The sequence below is a fragment of the Alexandromys fortis genome, unplaced genomic scaffold (assembly GCF_014885135.2).
Source record: "Alexandromys fortis isolate MF-2015 unplaced genomic scaffold, M_Fortis_MF-2015_v1.1 scaffold_75, whole genome shotgun sequence".
In the NCBI taxonomy this organism is placed as follows: Eukaryota; Metazoa; Chordata; class Mammalia; order Rodentia; family Cricetidae; genus Alexandromys; species Alexandromys fortis.
In genome coordinates, this window is record NW_026067956.1 from 3,071,129 (window position 1) to 3,094,189 (window position 23,061).

A 23,061-nucleotide genomic window follows, 5' to 3' on the forward strand; every position below is an offset into this window, starting at 1 on the left:
ATAAATTTATTTTTCATTTTACATATCAGCCCTACTTACCTCTTCCTTCCCTTTTCTTGCCAGCCCCCCATCCACTCCTCAGCGGTAGGGTTGGGGGTAAGGCCTTCCTTGGGGAGTCAGCAAAGTCTGGTATACCAAGTTGAGGCAGGACCAAGCCCTTCCCCCCAACGTCAAGGTTGAGCAAGGAAATGGGCTCCAAAATGTCAGTTCATGCACCTGGGATAGGTCCTAGTGCCATTGCCAGCTCCCTCCGCCCCCACAGATCAAATCATTAACTGTCACCCACATCAGAGAGTCTAGTTCGGTCCCATGTAGGTTCCCTGGCTGTCAGCCTGTAGTCTGTGAGCTCTCACTAACTTGGGTCAGCTGCCTCTGTTTTTCCCATTATGCTCTTGACCCCCTTGTTCATATGATCCCTCCTCCCTCTCTTCAGCTGAACTCCAGGAGCTCAGTCCAGTGCTTGGCTGTGGGTCACTGCATCTGCTTCCATCAGTTACTGGATGTAGGTTCTATGATGACAATTAGGATAGTCACTATTGTGATTAAAAGGGAAGGCTCCTTCAGACACCCTCCCCACCTGCTAGGAGTCTTAGCTGGGCTCATCCTTGTGGATTCCTGAGAATTTCTCTAGCACCAGGTTTCTCTCTAACCCCATAATGGCTTCCTTTATCAAGAAATCTCTTTCATTCCCTCCCCATTTTTCCTTCCCCCAATGGGTCTTCCTGATCCCTCATGTTCCCATCCCCCATCCCCTGCTTCTAAGCCCCCCTCGCAGTTTACTTAGGAGATCTTAACTATTTCCATTCCTGGGGCTCTCCATATATGTCCCTCTTAGGGTTCTTACTTTTACCTAGCTTCTCTGGAGTTGTGGATTGTAGCCTGGTTATCCATTGCTTCAGATCTAATATCCACTTATGAATGAATACATACCATATCTGTCTGTCTGGGTCTGGGTTACCTCACTCAGGATTTTTTTTTCTAGTTCTATTCATTTGCCTGCAAATTTCAGAATGTCATTTTTTTTACCCCTAAGTAATACTCCATTGTGTAAATGTTCTGCATTTTCCTTATCCATTCTTCAATTAATGGGCATCTAGGTTGTTTCCAGCTTCTAGCTATTGCAATACCACTCTTGGGCATACATAAGAACATTTGCCCAACTATGTTCATAGCAGCATTATTTGTAAGAACCAGAACCTGGAAACAACCTAGATGCCCATCAACCGAAGAATGGATAAAGAAAATATGATACATTTGCACAAAGGAGTATTATTTAGCAGTAAAAAATGACTTCTCAAATAGCTGTTTTTATTTTTTTTTAAATATTTATTTATTTATTTATTATGTATACAATATTCTTCCTGTGTGTATGCCTGCAGGCCAGAAGAGGGCACCAGACCTCATTACAGATGGTTGTGAGCCACCATGTGGTTGCTGGGAATTGAACTCAGGACCTTTGGAAGAGCAGGCAATGCTCTTAACCGCTGAGCCATTTCTCCAGCCCAATAGCTGTTTTTATTAATAACAAACTCTCTTGCCCCACTCTGTGGCTAAGAGACTTTTTTTTTTCAACCAAAGGGATTGAGTCCTTAAGCCCAGTGACTTCTTAAGAGTGTCTGACCTCCTTCCCCGGCAATCTTGTCCTGGATTTCTTTAAAGTTTGTGTGACTGGGGCACCAAGCACAGGCACACTCAGCTTCCATTCTTTTTTTTTTTTTAAATATTTATTTATTTATTTATTATGTATACAATATTCTGTCTGTGTGTATGTCTGCAGGCCAGAAGAGGGCACCAGACCTCATTCCAGATGGTTGTGAGCCACCATGTGGTTGCTGGGAATTGAACTCAGGACCTTTGGAAGAGCAGGCAATGCTCTTAACCACTGAGCCATCTCTCCAGTCCCCTCAGCTTCCATTCTTGCCGCTTCAGAAGTTGGTGCTAAATTCCCTAGTTGCTACTACTGACAACGAGAAGTCCTCATCAAAGAAAAAAGACTTCTTGAAATCTGGCAAGCAGTCCTATTGTCAAAGCCAGCAGATTGTGTGTGCGTCGTGGTGGTCTGTGATGTAGTGATGTCACTGTGTCAGTCCCAAGTCATAGCTAATGACCCCGGTCAGTGTGCAGACAGACACTGGCTAGAGATGAACATCTTTGTAGCTTTGTAAGTTAAAGCGCATAGTCTGTGTGGCAATAGGCTGTTTGGGAGGTGAAGAAGTGTCCGGTTTTGATGCTTGGGTTTTCTTGGATTGACCAAATGACTGATTCCCTCGTGCATTCCAAAACTAGAAAAATGCTCTGGGTGCATTATGCTCCCAGCACTAAGGGGTCTGCGAGGCAACGGTGAAAACAGAAGCTTGCTCTTCTCCTGGGCTCAAGGGAGGCTGGTTCCTTGCCTTAGGATACATGAGTCCAAACCTAACTTTAAGGTGTTTGGGGCAACATAATATGATTGTCTTTAAGAAAAATCACTTAAGTGGCAAAGGCTAGACCAAGAGTCTCTTGAATTCTACATGCTTAAAAAAATATATTCTCTTGCCATTTTATCCTTATGCCCCATCCTTCTCTTCCACACTGGGTACCTGTGTGCTCTCTGGTATGAGTCTTGGCAGGGCATGCCCAGGTTCCAGGCTCATCTTCCATGTGTCCCTCATTGTTCCAGGAGGAGGCTGGTGATCACACTGAAAGGAACCAGGAAACTTTGGAGGTACATATATTGGCAGGTCTGGGCATAGGTCTAGGTCCCCCTTATACCCTATTGTACCTCCATAAACCTGCCTTAGACTCGTGAGACTGCTAACTGTGGGGTTGGGGCTACTTGGGGATCACCTGTCAAGGCCCTCCTTACACTGATGAGGAGACAAAGCCCCAAGAGGAAGTGATTCATATCAGGTGACTCAGAGAGATTTCACCACCCCCACTGAGCCTTCAGAATGGTCAGAACGAGCAATTTAGAGTGGTTTTTTTTTTGGTAGCCACATGGGAGAATTGATCAATCCCATGCCATTTAAATGTAGTTTATCAGCAAACCTCAAATCCTGAACTCTGTGTGGGCACTGTGTGGAGAAGAATGACCAGCAAAGCAGCTCGCTGCCTGGCCTCCACGGGGCTTGGGGCCCACTGCAACAGAAGAAGTCTGCCTGGGAGAGGCTTCAGATCATTGCCCTGCCTTTAGTGAGATAAACATTGGGAACTTCTCTGAATCACAGCAAGCGTAGCATTGTGTTGTGTTGAATAAAGAGGAAGGCTCTACTGAGAACCACACTTTCTCTTCCTGCCACAAGGACCATTTTATTTCAGCATCTTGGGAAATAACTCAAGGGGCACCTCTGCTTATGGGGTCTGTGCAAGCTCTCGGACTCTCTGTCCCTCATCATCCTGACCATGTGCCATCTGTGCCTGAGTGAGGTGATCATTCCCACTTGCTGAAACATACAACCCAGCCAGAGCCACAGTCTGTCCTTGAGGGAAACACCGGAAGCCCAGGTGTCTGCTCATAAGAGGCACTCATGTCCCTTTGTAACCATACAGTCATAACCGAAGAACACTAAACTTAGAATATGGAGGTCTGAGGCTCCGAAGGTCACCTGGGAAAGACTATGTTTGTCCCCTCCCACCTCTCATCCGGGTAAAGGACCTCTGGCATACCTGGCCAATCTGTCTGGTCTGTTTTCTTGCTTGTAAAATAGGGCAGTGGGGCTAGGGGCTGCCTTGGGGGCAGCGTGAAGTCTGTGTACAGTGAAGACAGGGTAATAGGTGGGTAATTTGATCCACCTATGGATCAAAGGCCTGATTGCAGGACATGAGAAGAAGTAAAGAGACCAGAGGAGACCCTGCAGTATCTCAGTGAGGGAGGAGACAGTTCAGATCAAGTAAAATATCGTGGATGGAGGCCACAAGACATGTCCAATTATGCCACCACGTTGATGACGGCACCAAAAGAAATTAGCTGTGCATGGATATGAGGAGGAGGAGGAGGAGGAGGAGGAGGAGGAGGAGGAGGAGGAGAGGAGGAGGGGGAGGAGGAAGAGGGACTCTCTGTCTAAAATGGGATAGCGTTGGGAAAGGTCTGGGCCTAGCAGGGTGGTGAATAGGTTAAAAGCTTAGTTCTCACCATTTTCGGTCTGAGTCATCTTCTAGACATCTCAGAGGTGGGCTGAGGAGATATCTCAGCTAGTGGTGTACTTGAACAAGCACAATGGCCCGAGTTTAATCCCCAGGACCCATGTTGTAAAAGCCATGTAGCATTAAGCTACATTCTTGTCATGCCAGCACCAGGAAGGCAGAGACAGGCAAAACTCTATGGCCTGCCAGGTAGCCAGATTGAATCCATGAGCCTCAGACCAGGATAAATCCTGTCTCAAAAAACAAAGTGGACAGTTCCTGAGGAACGACACTCCATGGACTTCTGGCTTCCACAGACATGCACACATGTGCACCCACACACACGTGAATACAAACACAAGAAGTTCCAGAACCAATAGTCTGGTTGACGGTCTCTAAGTTCTATGGCCCTTTCTCTGGTTCTTTCTCCCTCATGAGTGTTGTGGACTTCTAGCCTCTTTGCATACCCTGATTGTTCAGCCCCGTGAAATCATTCAAGAATGCTTTTCTATTCTCAGATATACAGAAGTCTACAGCATGTAAGGGATGATCACCTAGGCAATGGCAAACAGAGACCATACTTCTGAAACCCACACAGCCTTCCTAGATAAATTGGGGACTTCAGGACATAGCCAAGTAGCTGTCTGGGAGGCCCTGCCAGCCTCAGTCCTGCAATGGGGACTTTTGACCCCATTGCATATGGATAGTCCTATTACCCTAATCCCCAATCAGTTGGACTTGAGTCAAGGGTCCCCTGTCAGAGAAGGGAGTGACCCTGGGAAGTCAAGAAGCACATTTCCCATGACATCAAGAGCATCTGCTCTCTGAAGCAGGTCTGTCTGGGCTTCGGGAGTCATCAGAGGATAATTTGGGCTAGGCTGGCCCTGTCACCTAGCCACTGCACGGAGGAATGACGCCTAGGGTTTCTTCAGTAGATGCAGAAGCTGAAGCTGGGTGAAGGAAGTACTCGGGCCCAACCACCGCTTCATGAATCAGGCAAAGCATTGGACCCCCGGGGCCCAGGTGAGCTCAGTGCCCAGCCTTCGGTCTCATATGGACACTAGCCACTTTATCCACAAGGCCCAGGTCCTCTGGAAGAGCAGCCAGTGCTCTTAACCCTTGAGCCATCTCTCCAGCCCCAGGCACAGATTCTTAAGCTCAGGCTCCTACAGGCACCAGATGTTGGCTCAGTTGCCCTTCAGACATGGCTTGCATATGAGCTCAGCCTGCCTAGAGGGACATTTTCTTTCATGACTTTATATAATGCGGTTGGGGTTTCGGATGCTTGCCAGAGCCGGGACTCTGAGTCTGAACACAGATCCTAATCTTCTTCGGAAAGGTTGAGGTGACTCTTCCCGCTGCAGATAGCCCGCCCTGCCGATACAGGCATCACACACTGTAGATGTCAGTGGCATCTCACTGTTTCCATCCGTGCCCCCATAGCTCCTGCTAACACCCGTGTCACAGCCACAGCCTCTGGCTTCTCCTCCTGCCTAGGACCCCTGCCTTCAGCTCTCATTCCCAATCTCTTCGCCACGCAGCAGCTGCCATGATCTTTGTAAAAGGTATGTTGGCCCTCAAAAGCGTGCCGTGGGTCATCCTGGTATTAGCAATGAAATCCTAGCTCCTCCTAGGCTTATGCCTGTTTCCTCTGCTGTTCCTGCATCATTGCATTCCAGGGCGTTACCTTTTGCTCCTGGGTGATGCTGAGCCCACATCTGCCTCTTGTCCTCACACCCCTGCCTCCCGGCAATGCTTTCTTGCCATTCAGACCCAAGCGTGATGACTTTCGCCCGACCCTGGAAGAGGTTTTGGCTAAACAGTCCAGCCCCTCCGGTATGGTTGATGGACTTTCTTCATAACACTCGCCTCTGCGGGGAACTCCTGGTCAGTGATCTGTTTGTTTACCACTGTCTTCTCTTGGCTCTCCTCCCATGTCATTCCCAACACGAACTTTCTGTGCCTCCCCCCATACTTGTCTGCATTCTGGCTCTGGAAAGCATCTGTAGCCAGATGATGGGATCCTCCAGGGGCAAAATCAAACCATCTCTGGGGTTGTCCTGGGTGGTAGAGATCATGCTGCCATCACAGGAGGAAGCTGGTACCGTCATAGCCTTTCTAGCAAGCAACTTGGTCCTGGACCAGTTTCCAGAAATGGGTCCAAACTGGTTTTCCTCTGAGAACCTAGCAACCCTAAAGTGCGGGGAGATGCAGTAGCCAATCCCATGCATGTGTCAGACGAAGGTAAGCTCACACTCATGCAAACACTCATACACATATACACATGCGCAGTAAGGAGAGTTGTAAAAGTGTGTTCAAGTCTGCAGGATAAGAAAGAAGCGGATGACAAGATATTGAGTGATAAAAAAGCAAAGTCTCACAGGCGAAGTGTCGGTCAGTGCTCCAGCTGCAGCTGTGCAGACTCAGCCCCACTAGGTGTCTTCTGGGAGCCGCTGGGAGCCGCTGGTCATTGTCACCTCCACTTCACCAGGCGGTGAAGGAGACTGGAGAGATAAGGACACTGGCAAACAAACCTTGCAAACCATAACGTCAGGATGTGGGCCAGAACCTCTCCTTCCACAGACTCCATTTAATCCGTACTCCATTTAAAAACACGCTCATTTCCCCAAAGAAGAGTAAGTAAAATTCAAATAATCAAGAGGCTGCCTCTGGATAGTAAAACCATGGGGATGCTTTTCTGCATAATTTCCTGGGTTAGCATTCTTCTTTGTAATAAGTGCATATTGTTTCATGTGGAATTTTGAGTTGTGTACTAAGAAATCAACTGTCAAGTCAGGCGTATGAGAGTCGTGCCTGTAATTCCAGCTCTTGAAAAGTTGAGGCAGAAGGATTGTGAGTTTGAAGCCAATGTGTTCTATGTAGTAAAGGCCTGTCTCAACGTGAGAGTCAGGGAGAGGTTCTATACAAACTTACCCCATTGATTTAGAAGGGAATATTTCTTTTTATTTATTACTAGTGTCTATGTAAGCGTGTGCATGTGCATGCATGTATGTGCATGAGCACACTTGAACACACACACCAGGATCCACCCCACAATGAAAAGAGAAACCCATTAATTTGTTCCCTGACTGTCCTGAAAGTCTGTTAAAGACACAGATGGGAAATGGAGACATCCCGCACAAGGTTCTTGTGACCCAGAGAAAGGTTGGGCCAGGGAGATGGTTCACTGCATAAAGAGGCTTGCGGTCAAGCCTGACCACCAGAGCTCAACCCCTGGGCCCCACTCGGTGGGAGGAGAGAGTGGACACCCGCAGATCGCCCTTGATCTCCACACATGCTGTAATGTATGTGCATGCCATGTGTACAAACTTCGTATTAATGTGCAAACTTTGCCACTGCTTCAAAAATAATGTGTGATCATAAATGTAATGCTAATATAATTGCAGAAATTCTTCTCAAAATTATACCTAAATTATTTTTGAAAAATAAGTAAGAAGGAATAAAGTCCTGGCAGAAGGAGTTATGTGGGTCCTGCGCAGGAGTAGTTTCCATGTGGTTCTGTGCAGGGAGCGTGAGGCCTCCAGGAACAGACTTGAGAATATGTGATCGGATTTCGGCCATGAGAAAGATGGGGTATTTAAAACTTTTATTACATGTTTCTTGACTTTAAAATTCAGCAACCATCTTCATTTAGTTTCCTCTCCTCCCTTCTAACAGTTTTAAAGTCTTCCTTTGCTCAGTCTTTCGTTGACGCAGAGCTGATATCAGGGCAGCACAGTTGTGAGGGAAGGGGACAGCTTCACATTTTGTTGGAAAAAAAAAATCAGAGATCTCAGCGCCATTCACAGAGTGGCTTTCTTTCTGGTCATCCACGGTGCCTGCCTGGTGTCTAGTGTGCTTCCGTATGTGTGGTGGGTAGTGTTTGTGATGGTCGTGTGTATGCGTGCATGCGTGTGTGTATGCGTGTGTGTGCACGCATGCAAGTGCACGTGCATGCATGCATGCGTGCATGTGCGTGCGTATGTATGTGCATGTGTGCATGCGTGTGTGTATGCATGCATGCATGTGCGTGCATGTGTGTGCGAGTGCGTACATGCATTGTGTGCGTGCGTGTGTGTATGCATGCGTGCGTGTGTGTGCATGTGTGTGTGTACTCTTTTTTGCCATCTCACAGCCACTGCAGCTTTTACTGAAGACTCTTTGCCGTTTCTATTCTTTTCCTTTGTTGACATTCTTTTTCTCTTCTTGAGCATATTTCTCATCCCACGGAGTTTTAGAAACATCTTGTAAAGTTTCTGCTGGAATAGTGATAGAAAGCCCACTTGGCTTTTGGAGGCTGTGGGGAGAAGGCTCGACTCTGTGCCAGCGCCGTTAGCCTGTGAGACAGTCCAGCAGGTACAGGGGCTTACAGTGCACACCCGGCAGCCTGAGTTCAGGACCCACATGGTAAAGGGAGAGACCCAGCTCCACAGAGCTGTCCTCAGATCTCCGAACACCTGCTTCTACACACACAGCCTGAGCACACACAACGACGACAAATGAAATGTAAATCTTTTATATTTACTATAAATAGTGAGCAAGTTTCAACAGTTACACATGGCTGCCTGAGATGGATGAATGAACTGAGCAGATACAGTAATGACCCCTGTGTGTAGCATACCACAAAGGAAAAATGCAAAAGCTAAATTAAGAAAGCGTCTACGACATACGACACAATGATGTATGTATTAAACATATGTGTCTTATATAAAATTCTCTAACATATTGTGAGGAAACCAAACGGTAGCATCAGAAGCTGTGGTTAATAAGCACGATAGATTTTAAGAGATGTAAGTTAAAATTGTCTATGTCTCACTTTTCATTTAGCAGGTAGGCGAGGTGGGCTCCCCCCACCTTTTCCCTGTTGACAAGGAAGTAAAAAATAACTTTTTCTTCAATACTGAGAGTGTAAATCCATCTCACAATCACAGATCTGCAGCCTCAAAAAAAGAAAATGTGCCTGATTTTGACACTGAATCCCACTTTTAGCGTCACAGCTTTAAAAATCCCCAGGGGCAGACGAGAGGGCAAAGGGGCAAAGGAGCTTGCCGCTAAGCATGACCATCTGGGTTTGATCCCTGAGACCCGCCTGGTGAAAGGAGAGAATCAGTTCCTACAAACTGTCCTCTGACCTCCACACACAGACCACAGTGTGTGTGACATATATATGCAAGCGAGCGAGCACGCGCGCGCGCACACACACACACACACACACACAATGTAATTGCAATTCTTCTAAATGCACAAACAACTAAATACATATTTTACAAGTTTGTTTGAACAGATTTATTTATAAATAGTAAAAGTTGACAAGAACTTATTTGCTCAAGAGTGGTTATATAGGAACCCGCTTGGGTTTTTCTACATACGTTGCGAGCTTAACAAAAAAGTGAAATTAAAAGGCAACGAATACTTTTTAATACACAAACTTGGGGAGCAGGGTGAGAAGCGTTCCTGCAGGGGGATACAAGCCCCTCCACTGTGGTTAGGGGCCAGCTGGCGACTCACAGAGGACACTCAATGCCTGTGCCTTTGGAATTCCACCCATGGCGATTTAACCTTGACAAAGATAAGTGCAAGGGTTTAGTTAGAGTCTGACCTTGATCCAGGACATTTTCACACGCGTCTGGGGTGCAAAAGGCATTGGAGATCAACTGGTGTGTAAGAGAAGGGACGGAAAGCCCGAAGCTCTACTGAGAGGCTTGCCAGACGGTTGAGCAATAAGGGGAACGAAGCAGATAGCATCGGGGACAGACAACTGGGCTGAGGGCTTTCAAACGCAGGTCGCAAAACAGGATGTAGATAATGATCCCATTTTTGCTTTTTAAAAATAAAATGGTCTTGGAAAATTACATACCAGAGTGTTCACAGTGGCTGTCTCTGAGCGATGGCATTGGGGGTAATTTTTATCTCCCATGCTATTCTCTGAATTCCCTGTGGTAAAAGCAGATCACTGTGTAAAAGAGAAGGGCCATTGATTTGATTCGTAATAGGTCTCATTCCGCAAGAGTGGATGGGACTGGCCAGGGGCAGGGTGTCACCTCCCTCCTGTCCCTCTGCCTTTCTCAGATGGGGTCCAGGACACACACTCTGTTTTTTAAAACTGAGTGATTGCCTGTTTTGCTTTGTTTTGCTTCTCTCTGCGAAGGGGGTTTAGGCAGCGTTTAACAGCCCTGGTAGAGGTCCGAAGCCTTCCAATGCTGGCAGTTTAATTTGACTCCATGGATTTCCATGTATTTTCTCTTACATCCTCAGGTATGTACAGATTGCCCTCTCCGTTCCTTTCACACACCTCAACTGTGTAATAAACACCACCTGGAAAGTTCCTCTGCTTAACAGGAATATGTTCTGGATTATTAACCTTTCTCATCCATGTCTCTCTTACTTACTAGTTTTCACCTGTGCGTTCACTACTTAGCTGCATGTTGTGTTGTATACGCTACGCATGGATACTTTTTCTTTCTTTTTTATTTTTTAAATTTCAGATAGCCCAAACATGTCAGCTGTAAACTAAAAATGTGCTCCCAGCCACCCCTTAGGGCTCCCTCTCAGAAGCAAATCATGATAGATAGGTTTTTAAACCTGCTGTGGCTACAATTAGAACCATAGTGAGTCCAAGGAGCTGGGGAGACTACTTAGTCCATAAAGTGGTTGTACAAGCGTGAGGGCTTAAGTTCCATTCCCGGAACCATGTAAATCAGCTGGGTGCAGCTACAAATGATTTTACTCTTCTGTGGGAAGACAGACTGGTGGGTCCCTGGGGCTTGCTGGCCCGTCAGCCTTCCCTATTGGGAGGACCCCAAGCCACCCAAAGTGGATAACTCCTGAGGAATGGCAGTAGGGTAAACCCTCTGGCCTCCATACTCACACACATGAGCACACACAGAATAAACAAACCGGTGTGAATTCCAGCACCTCAGTGGTAGCTATTTGGAAAGGCATGGAAGGCCTCTGCCCTGCTGCCTTTTTTTTTCTTGCCTTAAATCACCCAAGCTCTCCCCTCCCCAGTTCTTCCATTTTCATAATTTATCATTTATACTCAGGGGTTGGTTTGATGGTTTAAAATAGCACATTTAAATGCTGATAAAGAAACAATGAAAACTAAATTAACAGGAGCTAGCAATCACTGGTCATTAATATCCCTTAACATAAATGGACTCAACTCACCTATAAAAAGACTAACAGATTGGATACAAAAAACAGAATCCATCCTTCTGCTGCATACAAGAAACACACCTCAACCTCAAAGACAGACATCAGCTCAGAATAAAGGGTTGGGAAAAAATTTTCCAATCAAATGGACCTAAGAAACAAGCTGGTGTAGCTATCCTAATATCTAACAAAATAGACTTCAAACTAAAATCAATCAAAAGAGACAAAGATGGACATTTCATATTAGTTACAGGAAAAATCCATCAATAGGAAATTTCAATACTGAACATCTGTACCCTGAATATAAGGGCATAGTCATATGTAAACACTTCTAAAGCTTAAATCATACATTAAATCCTACACACCAATAGTGGGAGGATTCAACATTCCACTCTCACCACAGGAAAGGCCAGTCAGACAGAAAATTAACAGAGAAATAAAGGAACTATCAGATGTTACAGCTCAAATGTACTTAACAGACATCTGTAGAATATTCCATCCAAACATAAAAGAATACTCAGCACCTCATGGAACAAGTCAGCTTCATCCCAGAGAGGCAGGGATGGTTCAACATATGAAATCTGTCAATGTAATCTACCATATAAACAAACTGAAAAATAAAACCACGTGATCATCTCATTAGATGCTGAAAAAGCTTTCAACAAAATACAACATCCTTTCATGACAAAGGTCTTGGAGAGAGCAGGGATACAAGGGATACTAAACATAATAAAGGCAATATACATCAAGCCAACAGCCAACATCAAATAAATGGAGAGAAACTCACAGCAATCCCACTGAAATCAGGAACAAGATAAGGTTGTCCACTCTCTCCATATCTATTCAATATAGTTCTTGAGGTCCTAGCTAGAGCAATAAGGCACCAAAGGGAGATCGAGGGGATACAAATTGGAAAAGAAGTCAAATCATCATTATTTGCTGATGATACAATAGTTTATATAAGCAACCCCAAAAATTTTACCAAGGAACTTCTACAACTCATAAACACTTTCAGTAATGTAGCAGGATACAAGATTAACTAAAAAAAAAAAATCTGTACCCCTCCTTTACACAGATGATAAATGGGCCGAGAAAGAAATCACAGGTTAAGGCCTAGGATGGTTGGCATTGGAGAAGACAAACCATGGTCAAGGTGTGCTCTGTGAGATCCCCAGTATTTTCCAGCAAACTGAGGAGCTGCCATGCTGGGATCTGGCATGGGTGGAGGATAAGCCACAGGATCCCGAGGATGAGATGGGTAGGAAGTTGCCTGTTGTTGTGGTGGTGAATGGCGTCTTCCAGGTGTCAAGTTCTCTGGTGGCCAAGAGGCACTCACAGACGACTGTGACTTAGTCGGTGAGGAATTCAGAAGGACAGGCCACAAGGGTTTAGAATCTTTGATCAACAGGTGTCCATTGTGAGGAGCAGAGGAAGTCTCTAGGGATGAACTGGTGGCCACAGACTCTTCTGTGGGCTGCCTAGGTGGCAGGTGGGCTTTGGCAGCATCTGGTGTGAATGCGTCACCTGAGACATCTTGTCCTAAAAGCTGGCAAAAGCTGATGGTGCTGACAAGCCTCTCCAGCATGCTGTGCAGACGTAAAGCCAGTATCTTGTCCTCCTTGGGTTTCTTCCTGCGGCCTCTGTAAGCCTTCACAGTCCTGATTCTCTTCCTGACTTTGCTGAGCTCCCTCTTCACCACCTTTTTGGTGGTGGTGCTTTCTGCTGGTGGAGGTGAGGGTGAGTCAAAAGGGAGGAGGGGTAATAATAGGTGGAAGAGCCCCAGCCCACACGCAAAGGCAAGGATCATGTCCATTGCCCAAGTGGTGGAGCTGGGGGCCAGCCATAAGGGATCAACGCTTTCTAGAAGAGAGAGAAAATTCTCCATCTAAATCGCACTGCTGCTCTCGGGCAACTGAATGCGGAGAGTTCTTTCTAGGAGTTGGTAACTGGGCCCAGGTCCACATCACAGAGCTCCTGTCTCCCTGTCACAAAGGGCTCCTGAGTGTGGGGGAGGGGCGCGAGAAAGAACTGACCAGTCACTCCCTGTCCTCCAGGCTTCACATGGGCTCCATCCTCCTCAGCCTTTTGTGTCTATTTCCAGTTCCATCTGCACACTCCATCAGAAAGAGTCTCATCCATTTTTTCTTCCTTTCCTGCCCCCGGAGAGAGGTTTGTCCATGTTCTGTGGGCTTTAGAGACCTCCAAGCCACCTCCAGTGACATACATCCTCCGAAAGGCCCCACCTCCTAATCCCTTCCAAAAGTCCTAGAACTGGAGATCAAGCACTCAAATACATGAGCCTATGGGGGTTTATTCCACCCACCACAGTCCATTCTCTGGCCCTCCAGACATGGCTTGTAGCGATGTCATAAAGCAGAATTCACTTCGTCAAACTTCAAAAGTTCCCATAGTCTTTCAGAGTCTCAACACTACTTCAAAGCCCAAAATCTCTTCTGAGACTCAAGTCAATCTCTTAACTGTAACCTAATATAAATGTAAGCATCAAATTGCCTGTTTCACCATACAGTGTTACAGAAAACATATTTCCATTTCTAAAGGGAGAAAAGAGGGTGTTGTGAGGACATGCTGGACCAAAGCAAGACCAAAACCCAGCAGGGCAAACTCCAAACTCTGCATCTCCCTGTCTGATATCAAAGGGCTCTTAGCTCTCTCAGTCCTCTCAGCTTTGTTGACTGCAGCAGACTTCCTTCTCTTGGGCTGCTTCCACTCCCTGTCGGCGGCTTTCCTTGGCAGGGTTTCCACAGCTCTCGCAGCTCCATCCTCTTAGGGCCACCAATGAAATGCAGGCTTCACCTCCAGAGCTTCACGCAATACTCGCTCTAGGCCTCCATGCTGTCTTATGCCCAGATATATGCCTGTCCTCAACAGCTATCCGTAAGCACAGAGGATGATTCCACAATGCCTTTACTCATGTTTCCTTCATGACTCTAACACCAGAATCACAGGACCAAAGTTGCCAAGTTCTGCTGCCTGCTTAGGATAAAACCTGAAACCTAGACCCTTCTTGAATTGTATTGGCAAAAGCTGTGATTTGTTGTTGCTCTTTAGGGACAAGTCATTCCTTAAGGCCTTTTCTTCTCACAAATTCCAGGATTGGCTGGCTGGGGTCTTGCCCTGAGGGGACCCCTCCCTTTACTCCATTCCTCTTTATCTCTTTCAGCACCAAGCAAGTCTCCAAAGTTTCACTTCTTGTGCTCTTTCTCCCCTTCAAACTGGACATTTGTATTTCCTTCTGCCCTGCCTGATCTTTCTCATTGCAGATGTGCGAACCAGTGAGTGATCTCTAATAACCACACAACAGAGACAATAGAAAACTGTCTTGAAATCTTCTCTGCCTTGAACGCATTGGCACGGGAGACCGCTTCCTTGGCTGTAAGATCAGAATGTTCCTACGACTTGTAGGTGTTAGAGAAAACCAGTCTGATTATAAGAATATTAGAATTCCTCCGAGAATGAGATGGTATGTTGGAGTAACTAATGTGAGCTCTTTATGCACTGGGATTTATCTCTTGCTCGCACAGTTCAATCTCCAGACTTCACATCTGTGTGATGACACCACCACAATCATGTTTTCCGTGTTGTAGTTTCTATAATGTTCTCGGTTGCAAAGAGAAGTCTCTTTGTGGGGAGATAGGATGTACACTTATCTTTTTCGGCGAAGCAGTCACATCTTGCTTGCTCTGTGTCTGGCTTCCTCTATGTCTGGGTGGCTTTGGTGTCTTTTTCAGCGAGGTAGTCACATCTTGCTTCCTCTACAGCTGGGTGACTTGGTCTGTACGTTCTTGATGACTGCTTTTAATCCTTAACTTGTCACAGTCTTGAGCTGTCTGGGAAGAGATCCTTAATGAGTAACTGTTTAGATCAGGATAGCCCGTGGGCATGTCTAAGGGGAATTAGATTGATGACTGATGTCAATTGATATGCACAGACCCAGCCCACTCTGGGCAGCACCATTCCTTGTCAGGGATCAAGAGTTGTGTAAGATAGAGGAGGGACTGAGTATAGGTAAACACACTTATCTTTACTTTCCCTGTTCTTGACCCTAATGTGATGTGATGAGCTGTGAAGTTCTTTTTGTCATGATTTTCCCACAATAATGGACTGCCGCTTAGAACTGTAAACTTAAATAAACTCTTCCTTCCCAAAAAAAAGACCAAAATAAAAAAAAAAAACTATGCAGGAAACATAGGGCACATAAGAAATCTTTTGCTTGTTTGTTTTTATTTGTTTGTTTGGTTTGGTTTTTCAAGACAGGGTTTCTCTGTAGCTTTGGAGCCTGTCCTGGAACTAGCTCTTGTAGACCAGGTTGGCCTTGAACTCACAAAGATCTGCCTGCCTCTGCCTCCCAAGTGCTGGGATTAGAGGCGTGTGCCACCACTGCCCGGCTAGGGTCACATAATAAATATTTGTATGGAGAACAGAAAAGAGGCAGTTCACTTATAAACAAGAGGATAATTAGTGTTGCTTATGGTAAACTCAAAGAAAGGACTGCGGAACTACTGGTCCCTATTACAACGCATGCTCCGGAAAGCAAAGGCAACTAACAGCATCTATGTGAAGTATCATCAGTCAATCACTGACCTTAAAATACAGATCCTGGAGCCCAACCCCACCTTTGAAGCAGAAATGTTGGGATGGGGCTCTGATCAGTTGCTCACTGCACAAAACCATGTTTCAGAATCCTTTGCCATACAAAGAATGGGTTCCATTAAGAAGTAATGAGCTTGAGATTTAACATTTCATTGAATTGTTTAAAGTTACAAAAAAATAAACACCAAAGAGTAGATTACGACCCTTGTGCCGTCAATGCAAGATATGAGGGTAGCTATGTTGATGCGAGAGCAGATCACTAGTGTGTTTCCAAGATCACTAGTGGGGGATTTTTAAAAATATAAATTTGCATGTGATTTCCCTCTGAGAATAATTTTGATCCACATAAAGGAGTTTCATTTGTGCGTATAATCATGCAATGTGTGTTGGGCTTCTCCAAGGCTTCAGAGACACACAGGTTTCAATGCATCATCGGCATGCTGTCTTCCGAGCAGCCTCATGGGAAGGTCAGCTTCCCTCCCGAAGCTCTGCTCGGAACCCTCAAACCATTTATCATCAGAAAATCTTCTCTAACAGATTTACCGAAGTGGGGGTGGGAGGAATCAGCAGAAATGATCTGGGTTTTTACAGAACTGAAACAGCACCAGGAGTACCTCCTCCTCACAGTGTGCCTCAGTCATTGCTGACAGCTTCTGCCTTCACACCAAATCACACATGCCCAGGGGTCCTCATTCGCCCAGCCAGATGGTACAAAACCACGTGTTGTTATCAAACTCATTGCTCACGTTGGGAGAGTAAACTACTTGAGAGCTAAATAGGATCAGTCAAGGCGTCTTAGTTAGGGTTCCTATTGCTGTGATGGAACGCCGGGACCGAAGGAAAGTGGGGGGGGGGGGAGGAAAGAACAAATTCTGATTATACTTCTGCATAATTGTTTATCATCCAAGAAGGTCAGGACAGGAACTCAAATGGCAGGAACCTGATGCAGAGACCATGGAGGGGTGCTGCTTACTGGTTTGCTCCCCGTGGCTTGCTCAGCCTGCTTCCTTATAGAACCCAGGACCGTCCCAATTAAGAAAATGCCCTACAGCTTGCCTACAGCCTGATCTTATGGAGGCATTTTCTCAATTTAGGTTCCCTCCTTTTAGATGATTTTGACTAGTCTCAAGTTGAGATAAAAGTAACCAGTACACATGGTTAATCCCATGATGGGACTATCAGAAGTGTTCAGCTATCTTAAAAATATATTTGTTTGTCTACGTCCTGCCTGCAGGTATGTCTGCACACCACAGGTGAGGATGTCAGGTCTCCTGGGACTAAAGTTACAGGTTGTTGTGAGCTGTCATTTAAGTATAGGGAATCAAGGCGGACTCTTCTGGAAGGTGCAGCCAGTGCTCCTAACTGCTAAGTGATCTCTCCAGCCCCAAATTATCAGTCGTTAAAAACCATTGCACGTGGCTTGAACTGCACTCCCTTAAATGACTCTGATACACGCTCTATAATCCAGCTAATGGAAAAAATCTTCATTTTCTCAACACATTTCCTGCCTCAAATGCCCTCGGGAAAATGCCTGCCTGTGGTAGGATTATGATTGGCGGTCTTTCCGGGGTTCCCATTTTCTGGCCATTTCTTCTCTCAGCTCCCAACTAACAAATGTGAAACCTATGATGAAGTTAGAGTATTAGCTTTTGTAACTATTAACGAAAAGTCAGCTGAAATGTTGGTGAGAACATAGTGGATGGAGACAGAGCACCTGAACTTTGATGATCTTAGCATGGCTACATTGTGTCTCTCCTACAGCATACATCACCCATAGGGAGCATTCCTACCAGGGAAAGATGCATCTGAATCAAATGGAGCCTATGGCTTTTGCTCCATGTATAAGGAGAGAGGGAGGTTTGCTATGAACCATAACAAGGAAGCAAAGTCCAAAAGACAGAACATCCTATAGGGCTTGTATTGTAAAAATCAAGGACACGGAACTAGTCAAAGTGGGGGCAGAGAATAGCAATCATCTCAAGCTGTGTAGGACTGTGTTGGACTCTCAAGGGCAAACCCAGGAAGAAGCCAGCAGGAGGTGATTATTGGCGGCGTATTGGGTGAGCTCGATGCCTTCTGCTGTGTGAGACGCAGTTCCCTGTTTGCAGGTGTGGAATGCTGGAGACAAAATGAATGGAAGGGTTGTACATTCCTGAGAGCCATGGCAGGGGCTGCTTCAAGTTCGGGTGTGGAAGGAACGATAATGAGTTGTAACTGTTGAAAGCAAAGCTTGCTATCCCCTGACTGCACGGTGGCAGACGGATTGCTGCTGTCCCTAACTGCCATCTGCGGAGAGGAACTAGGAACATTTGCCTCTCGTGGTCATTGAAGGAACTGTAACCACTGGTTGTTCATGTATCTGGCATAACAGTGCGGTGCCTATTCGACATTTAGGTGAGCTGGACACTGTTCTAAGATGTACTAACAATAAGTAATGCTAATTCAGGCCTTATAACAGCACCCTGGGGATAGAGATAGTCACTACTCCAATTAACACACTCAGATCCTAAGTCACTTACGGAAGGGCAAACAGTTGCACTCTACTTTTGCTGACTACGCTGTGTGACCCCCAAATCAGTGCCCTGTGGGTGGAGTGTTACGATCGCTGCACCGAATACCAGACAGCCCCGGCCACTCGAAAGTATAAATCAGAGTCAGACAGACCTGAAACTGTATACCCTAACAATGGCTTCATTCGTGATAGCTGTTTCAACCGGGAGTCTCCTGTTTCTGGAAGAACGAGCCTGGGTTTCTGGATTAGTGATGCCAGTGTAGGTCTATAAATGGCTCAATGCTTTGCTGGCTTCAAGGGGGCTCCACTGGCCACCATCTTTCAACCCACTCCCAAACCTTCTGGTTTCTTATATCAAGCCTTGGCCTCCAAAGAAAAGACAGACAATCCCAATACATCTCAGGACTACCTTGGAAATCACAAAGCCCTGGCGGGGGGTGGGGGGAGGAAATTGTGACTCCCACAGGCAACTCACTAGCTCATCTGCATCGGAAAACAGGCTATCATCTGTGTTAATCTCATTCATATATATATATATATATATATATATATATATATATATAATCATATATATATCGCAAAATGTTTATTTGGTGTCCTGTTTATTCCTTGCTTCTTCTTTGTCTTCATCTTGCGGGGTGGGGTGGAGGACGCTGGGCAATGCACATTAATTACATATACGTTGTTGACCTTTCATTTTAAACCTACATATCTGTTCTTTGTGCATCAACTTGCCCAAACCTCTTCTGTGATCTGAACCTAGACAGGAGCACATCAGGGAGAGACCGAACAGCCGCAGCTGCCTGGGAGCTGCGGCTGCTTAGCAACAGCCCAGCGGCTCTTGCCCAGGCAGCAGTGTTCACACAATTGTTTGGATATTTTGGTGCCCTTTCCCCTTATTTTACACAAATAGACATAGCCAACTGTCTCAGGAAAGCATAATTAAAATACCTTCGTGACCGGCTGGAAAGGGATTGCAGAGACAAGCCAAACAGACAAGATGGAATTGGGAATGTCGTACTTTGGTTTAATTCTGCAGAAAGAGAGCTCTTGGACCCCATCCTAGATGACAGGGCAATTATTCAATTTTCTCAGCTGCATTTCGAGGATGCCTTCCTTCTTCAGAAGGCTTTGTCTGTGGTACTAGGAATGGACTCAAACCTTCCCATCGACAGGGAGACAGACTCAGAGAAGTGAAATGGTTTGCCCATGTTCAGAAAGCCGGTGGGTGTGCTGTTCTGAGCTCTGGTCACCCAACCCCTGACCGCTGTTGTTGGAACAATGGGGAGAAAGAAGTGGCCTTGGAAGCTCTGTGAGCAGGTGGCTCCCTCACAGGGGAGAAAACAGAGATCAGAACTTGAACTGTCCTGGCAGGGTTGCCTGTCCACCTGTTTCCTGCGTGAACTGCCACAGCATCAGAGATGCTGCTCCGCCACCTTCCAGGCAGGCCACCTCAAAGCCTCCCTGGCTCTCCTGTTTCATGCACAAGAACTATTGCAGCCAGTCTGCTGATGCAATCACAGACATCAAAACTGGAGGTGTCGATTGCTGTTCCACCACGACACACACAGCAGGTGTGGCTAAAGGGTTTCTGCTCTCTGGCTTTAACTGTTGCCTTCACCACATCCCGTTTGGTTTCGGACTTTGAGCACCTCCCTAGGGTAAACAGGGACCTCCGGGCCCTTGTGAGAGTCTGCATGGGGGTCAAGTAACCAAAGTCTCCTGCCCTCTTTTTGGTAACCCACAAAGTACACAACACATACACACACGCACACGCGCGCACACACACACACACACACACACACACACACAGGCCCACATCCTCCTCCCATCTTCTCTGGGACAGGAGGCCATGATCTACTGGATGAAGCCAAGCCTCCTGAAACACCAGAGTTACATGTGCTCCTCCTGCCCTGGTGGACTTCTGTACTTCCTGTCTCTAACCACCCTGAAATTGCAGAGTTAGCCCACGCCCAGTCACAAAGTTGTCACACAGCCTCCTGAGTGACTAGTCTGTAGCTGGTCTTCCCTGAGAACCTGTGCATTCCCCAAAGCCCTGGAAAGTCAGTTGTTCATGGAATGTAAGTAGTGAGTCGTGAACTGGACTTCCTGTCAGAGTCTTTAAATATTCAATTTTGCTGGTTAATTGAACACGGGCTCCTCTGTCAATGGTGAGGTTTTATTTTAGCGTGTGGAATAGGGTGCTCTGCAGTTGGAGTCTTAGGGTGAGATGCCCTGCGCAGTGGACAAACTGACAGCTAGCAGAGCAGGCACTGAAGGCCGGCCATAGGTGCCTGGTAACACTGGAGATTTTGTGTGGAGGAGAGAACATGGTCAAGTTTATTCTTTGGCGAGGAATCTTAGTGAATGTGGGAAAGACCCTAACACCCAGGGAGGGAAGGGGAGACTCCCCTCTGGCAAAATAAAACTAAAACCAGGCCACCAGACATGGTCAGGCTCCTGCCAAATCAAGATCACTCCCCTGCCCAGGTTACTGTCCCTGAGAAACTGGAACCCATGCCAGATTATGTCTGTGTCCTAAACATGAATATTTTCCCTCTCTGGGTCACTGAGAAAAGGATGGGTACCAGATTAGCCCTCTCAGCCTCTTCTCCCATGCTCTGCTGTGGAGAGCTGCGCGGTCACGTATTTCTAACCAGAAGGGGTTGAAAGGTTGGATGCAGGGAGCCAGGGGCTTGGGTTCTCGTTCACTGCCGTGTTCTCCTACAGGATGGGGCTGCTGAGCAGCAAGAGGCAGGTCGGCGGTGAGAAGGGCAAGGGCTGGAGCCCCGTGAAGGTCCACGCCCAGAGCAAGGCTCCCCCACCCCTGCCACCTCTGGTAAGTGATCAGCCCCTTCCAGGAGAGAGTCTACGGTACGAGGTACTCCCTGAACCAGCCCCTCTGGCGTCTAGATGACTGATTTCAGTTTCTGCTTGGTCACAAACCTATTAGTTTGGGGGCAATTGGAATCATGACTGGACCCATGTCCTTCCCTGACTGTCATTGTGGGCAGTACCAAAATTCTAGCAGAGACCTGAGCAGAGACTGCTGGTTCCCTTTTATAGATGAGCCCTGGCCTCTCTTCTAGCTGGGTCCAAGTGTCACACAAGACTCTGCACACAGTGAGACATTGAGTGAGTGAGTGAGTGAGTGAGTGAGTGAGTGAGTGAGTGAATGAATGAGTGATGATGGATGAATGGATGGATGGATGCATGGATGCATGGATGCATGGATGGATGAGAATATGGGTTAAATTCAAACTTAGGTCAAGTTATTTCCCTGAAGTGACATACTAATCAGTAGACGCCTAGAACGTAACTTTTTAAATCTGCATAATGCATACTAATTTGAGAAAGATGATGATTCCTTACTGTTGCACTTGCCAGAGATACTTCGAATCAGCTCTCCTGAGCTCTTGTCCCCCCGAGTTCATGGTTCTAGGATACAGTCCATCCCGGCCAAGTCACAGGAGCAGGAGGCTGAGGCCAGTCTCATTGTTGCTGCTTTAGCTACATTTCTGTTACTGTAATAAACCGCGGTGACTGGGGTAACTCAAAGAAGAGCTTATTTGGGCTTCGGTTCCAAGGGGATGAAAGTCCCTGGGTTCAGCATGGTGTTTGTGAGATTTAACCACACTGGCATGGTAGATATAGCTCTTCATTTCATTGTTCCGCCATGGATCATAAGGGCTATTCCCATGATGAAAAATGCTGTATGTGAGACTAATACTACACTAGGCATACCCTTGTGCTGTGTTCTGGCACAGATGTGTGGAAGTCTTCCCTTGGATTAGACACCAGAGAACATTGATTGAGTTTTAGGGAAATGCAATTTTAAGATATTTTTCTTAGCCAGTAAATACCTGTCTGCAACTTCTTTAATGGTGGAGCCAGAATTTTAACGGAGGAGACAGAGTTTTTTCCCCTTTGAAGCTGTGGCATCTCCATATATGTTCAAGGCAAGGATGGCAGGTGGCCTGGGAGGACAGGGGCGCTCCAAAGAGCGTATACAGAATTTATCTAAGCATCCCCGTATGGTGGCACCCCTCCTTCCTCAGAGTGGGTCCCAACAGGTAATCTAGCCAACTGGTCATTTAGTCTACTTTTGCTGCAGACTGCCCGCTAACTCAGTGTACTTCTGCCCAAGGTTGTCTTCAACCACCTCAGCCCTCCATCTCCTAACCAGCACCCAGATCAAGGTAAGAACGGGGCACAAGAGCATCTCTCAGGACACACCATGTGTTAGAACCAGAGCAGTTGGGGCGGGCCCCATAGGACTGGAGAGGAGAAGGGGAAGCTGGGAGTGTAAAAACCACTCTGCAAGCTATGAAAGAGCCCAAAGGAAAGAGTTACGGGAGTGGATCTGGAACTGTTGAGGCCTGGCTCACAGATGCAACCTCACAGACTCCTTTGCTCTCGGCACGAGGTCTGGTCCACGTGGAGGACAACTCCTTGCCTCCCTCTTTCCGTCTGTGTCCCGTCTCCCCTGGAAACCTTCTAGCCATGTGTGCTTCCTCCTTCATCCCAGATTCCACTCTGCTCTGACTGGACTATGGTGATCACATAATGAATGAGCCTCCTCTTGGGCTGGGTCTCATCAGAACTAACCTCCATGCATCCCCATCAGCCACCACACCAGCCATCTCTTCACTCACCCACAGAGAACATGGAGCATGCAGCACACA

At 46.6% G+C, this 23,061-nt stretch overlaps 1 protein-coding gene across 1 annotated transcript in view; it reads left to right on the forward strand.

The window, feature by feature from the left end:
• Blk (BLK proto-oncogene, Src family tyrosine kinase) overlaps positions 1-23,061 on the forward strand; it is a 46,620-nt gene that overhangs the window by 7,991 nt on the left and 15,568 nt on the right. Inside the window, exons 2-3 of the mRNA XM_050152373.1 lie at positions 21,107-21,215; positions 22,524-22,575. Of these exons, the coding sequence (XP_050008330.1) occupies positions 21,108-21,215; positions 22,524-22,575 (160 nt within the window). The 5' untranslated portion in view covers position 21,107. The remainder of the gene's footprint in view (positions 1-21,106; positions 21,216-22,523; positions 22,576-23,061) is intronic.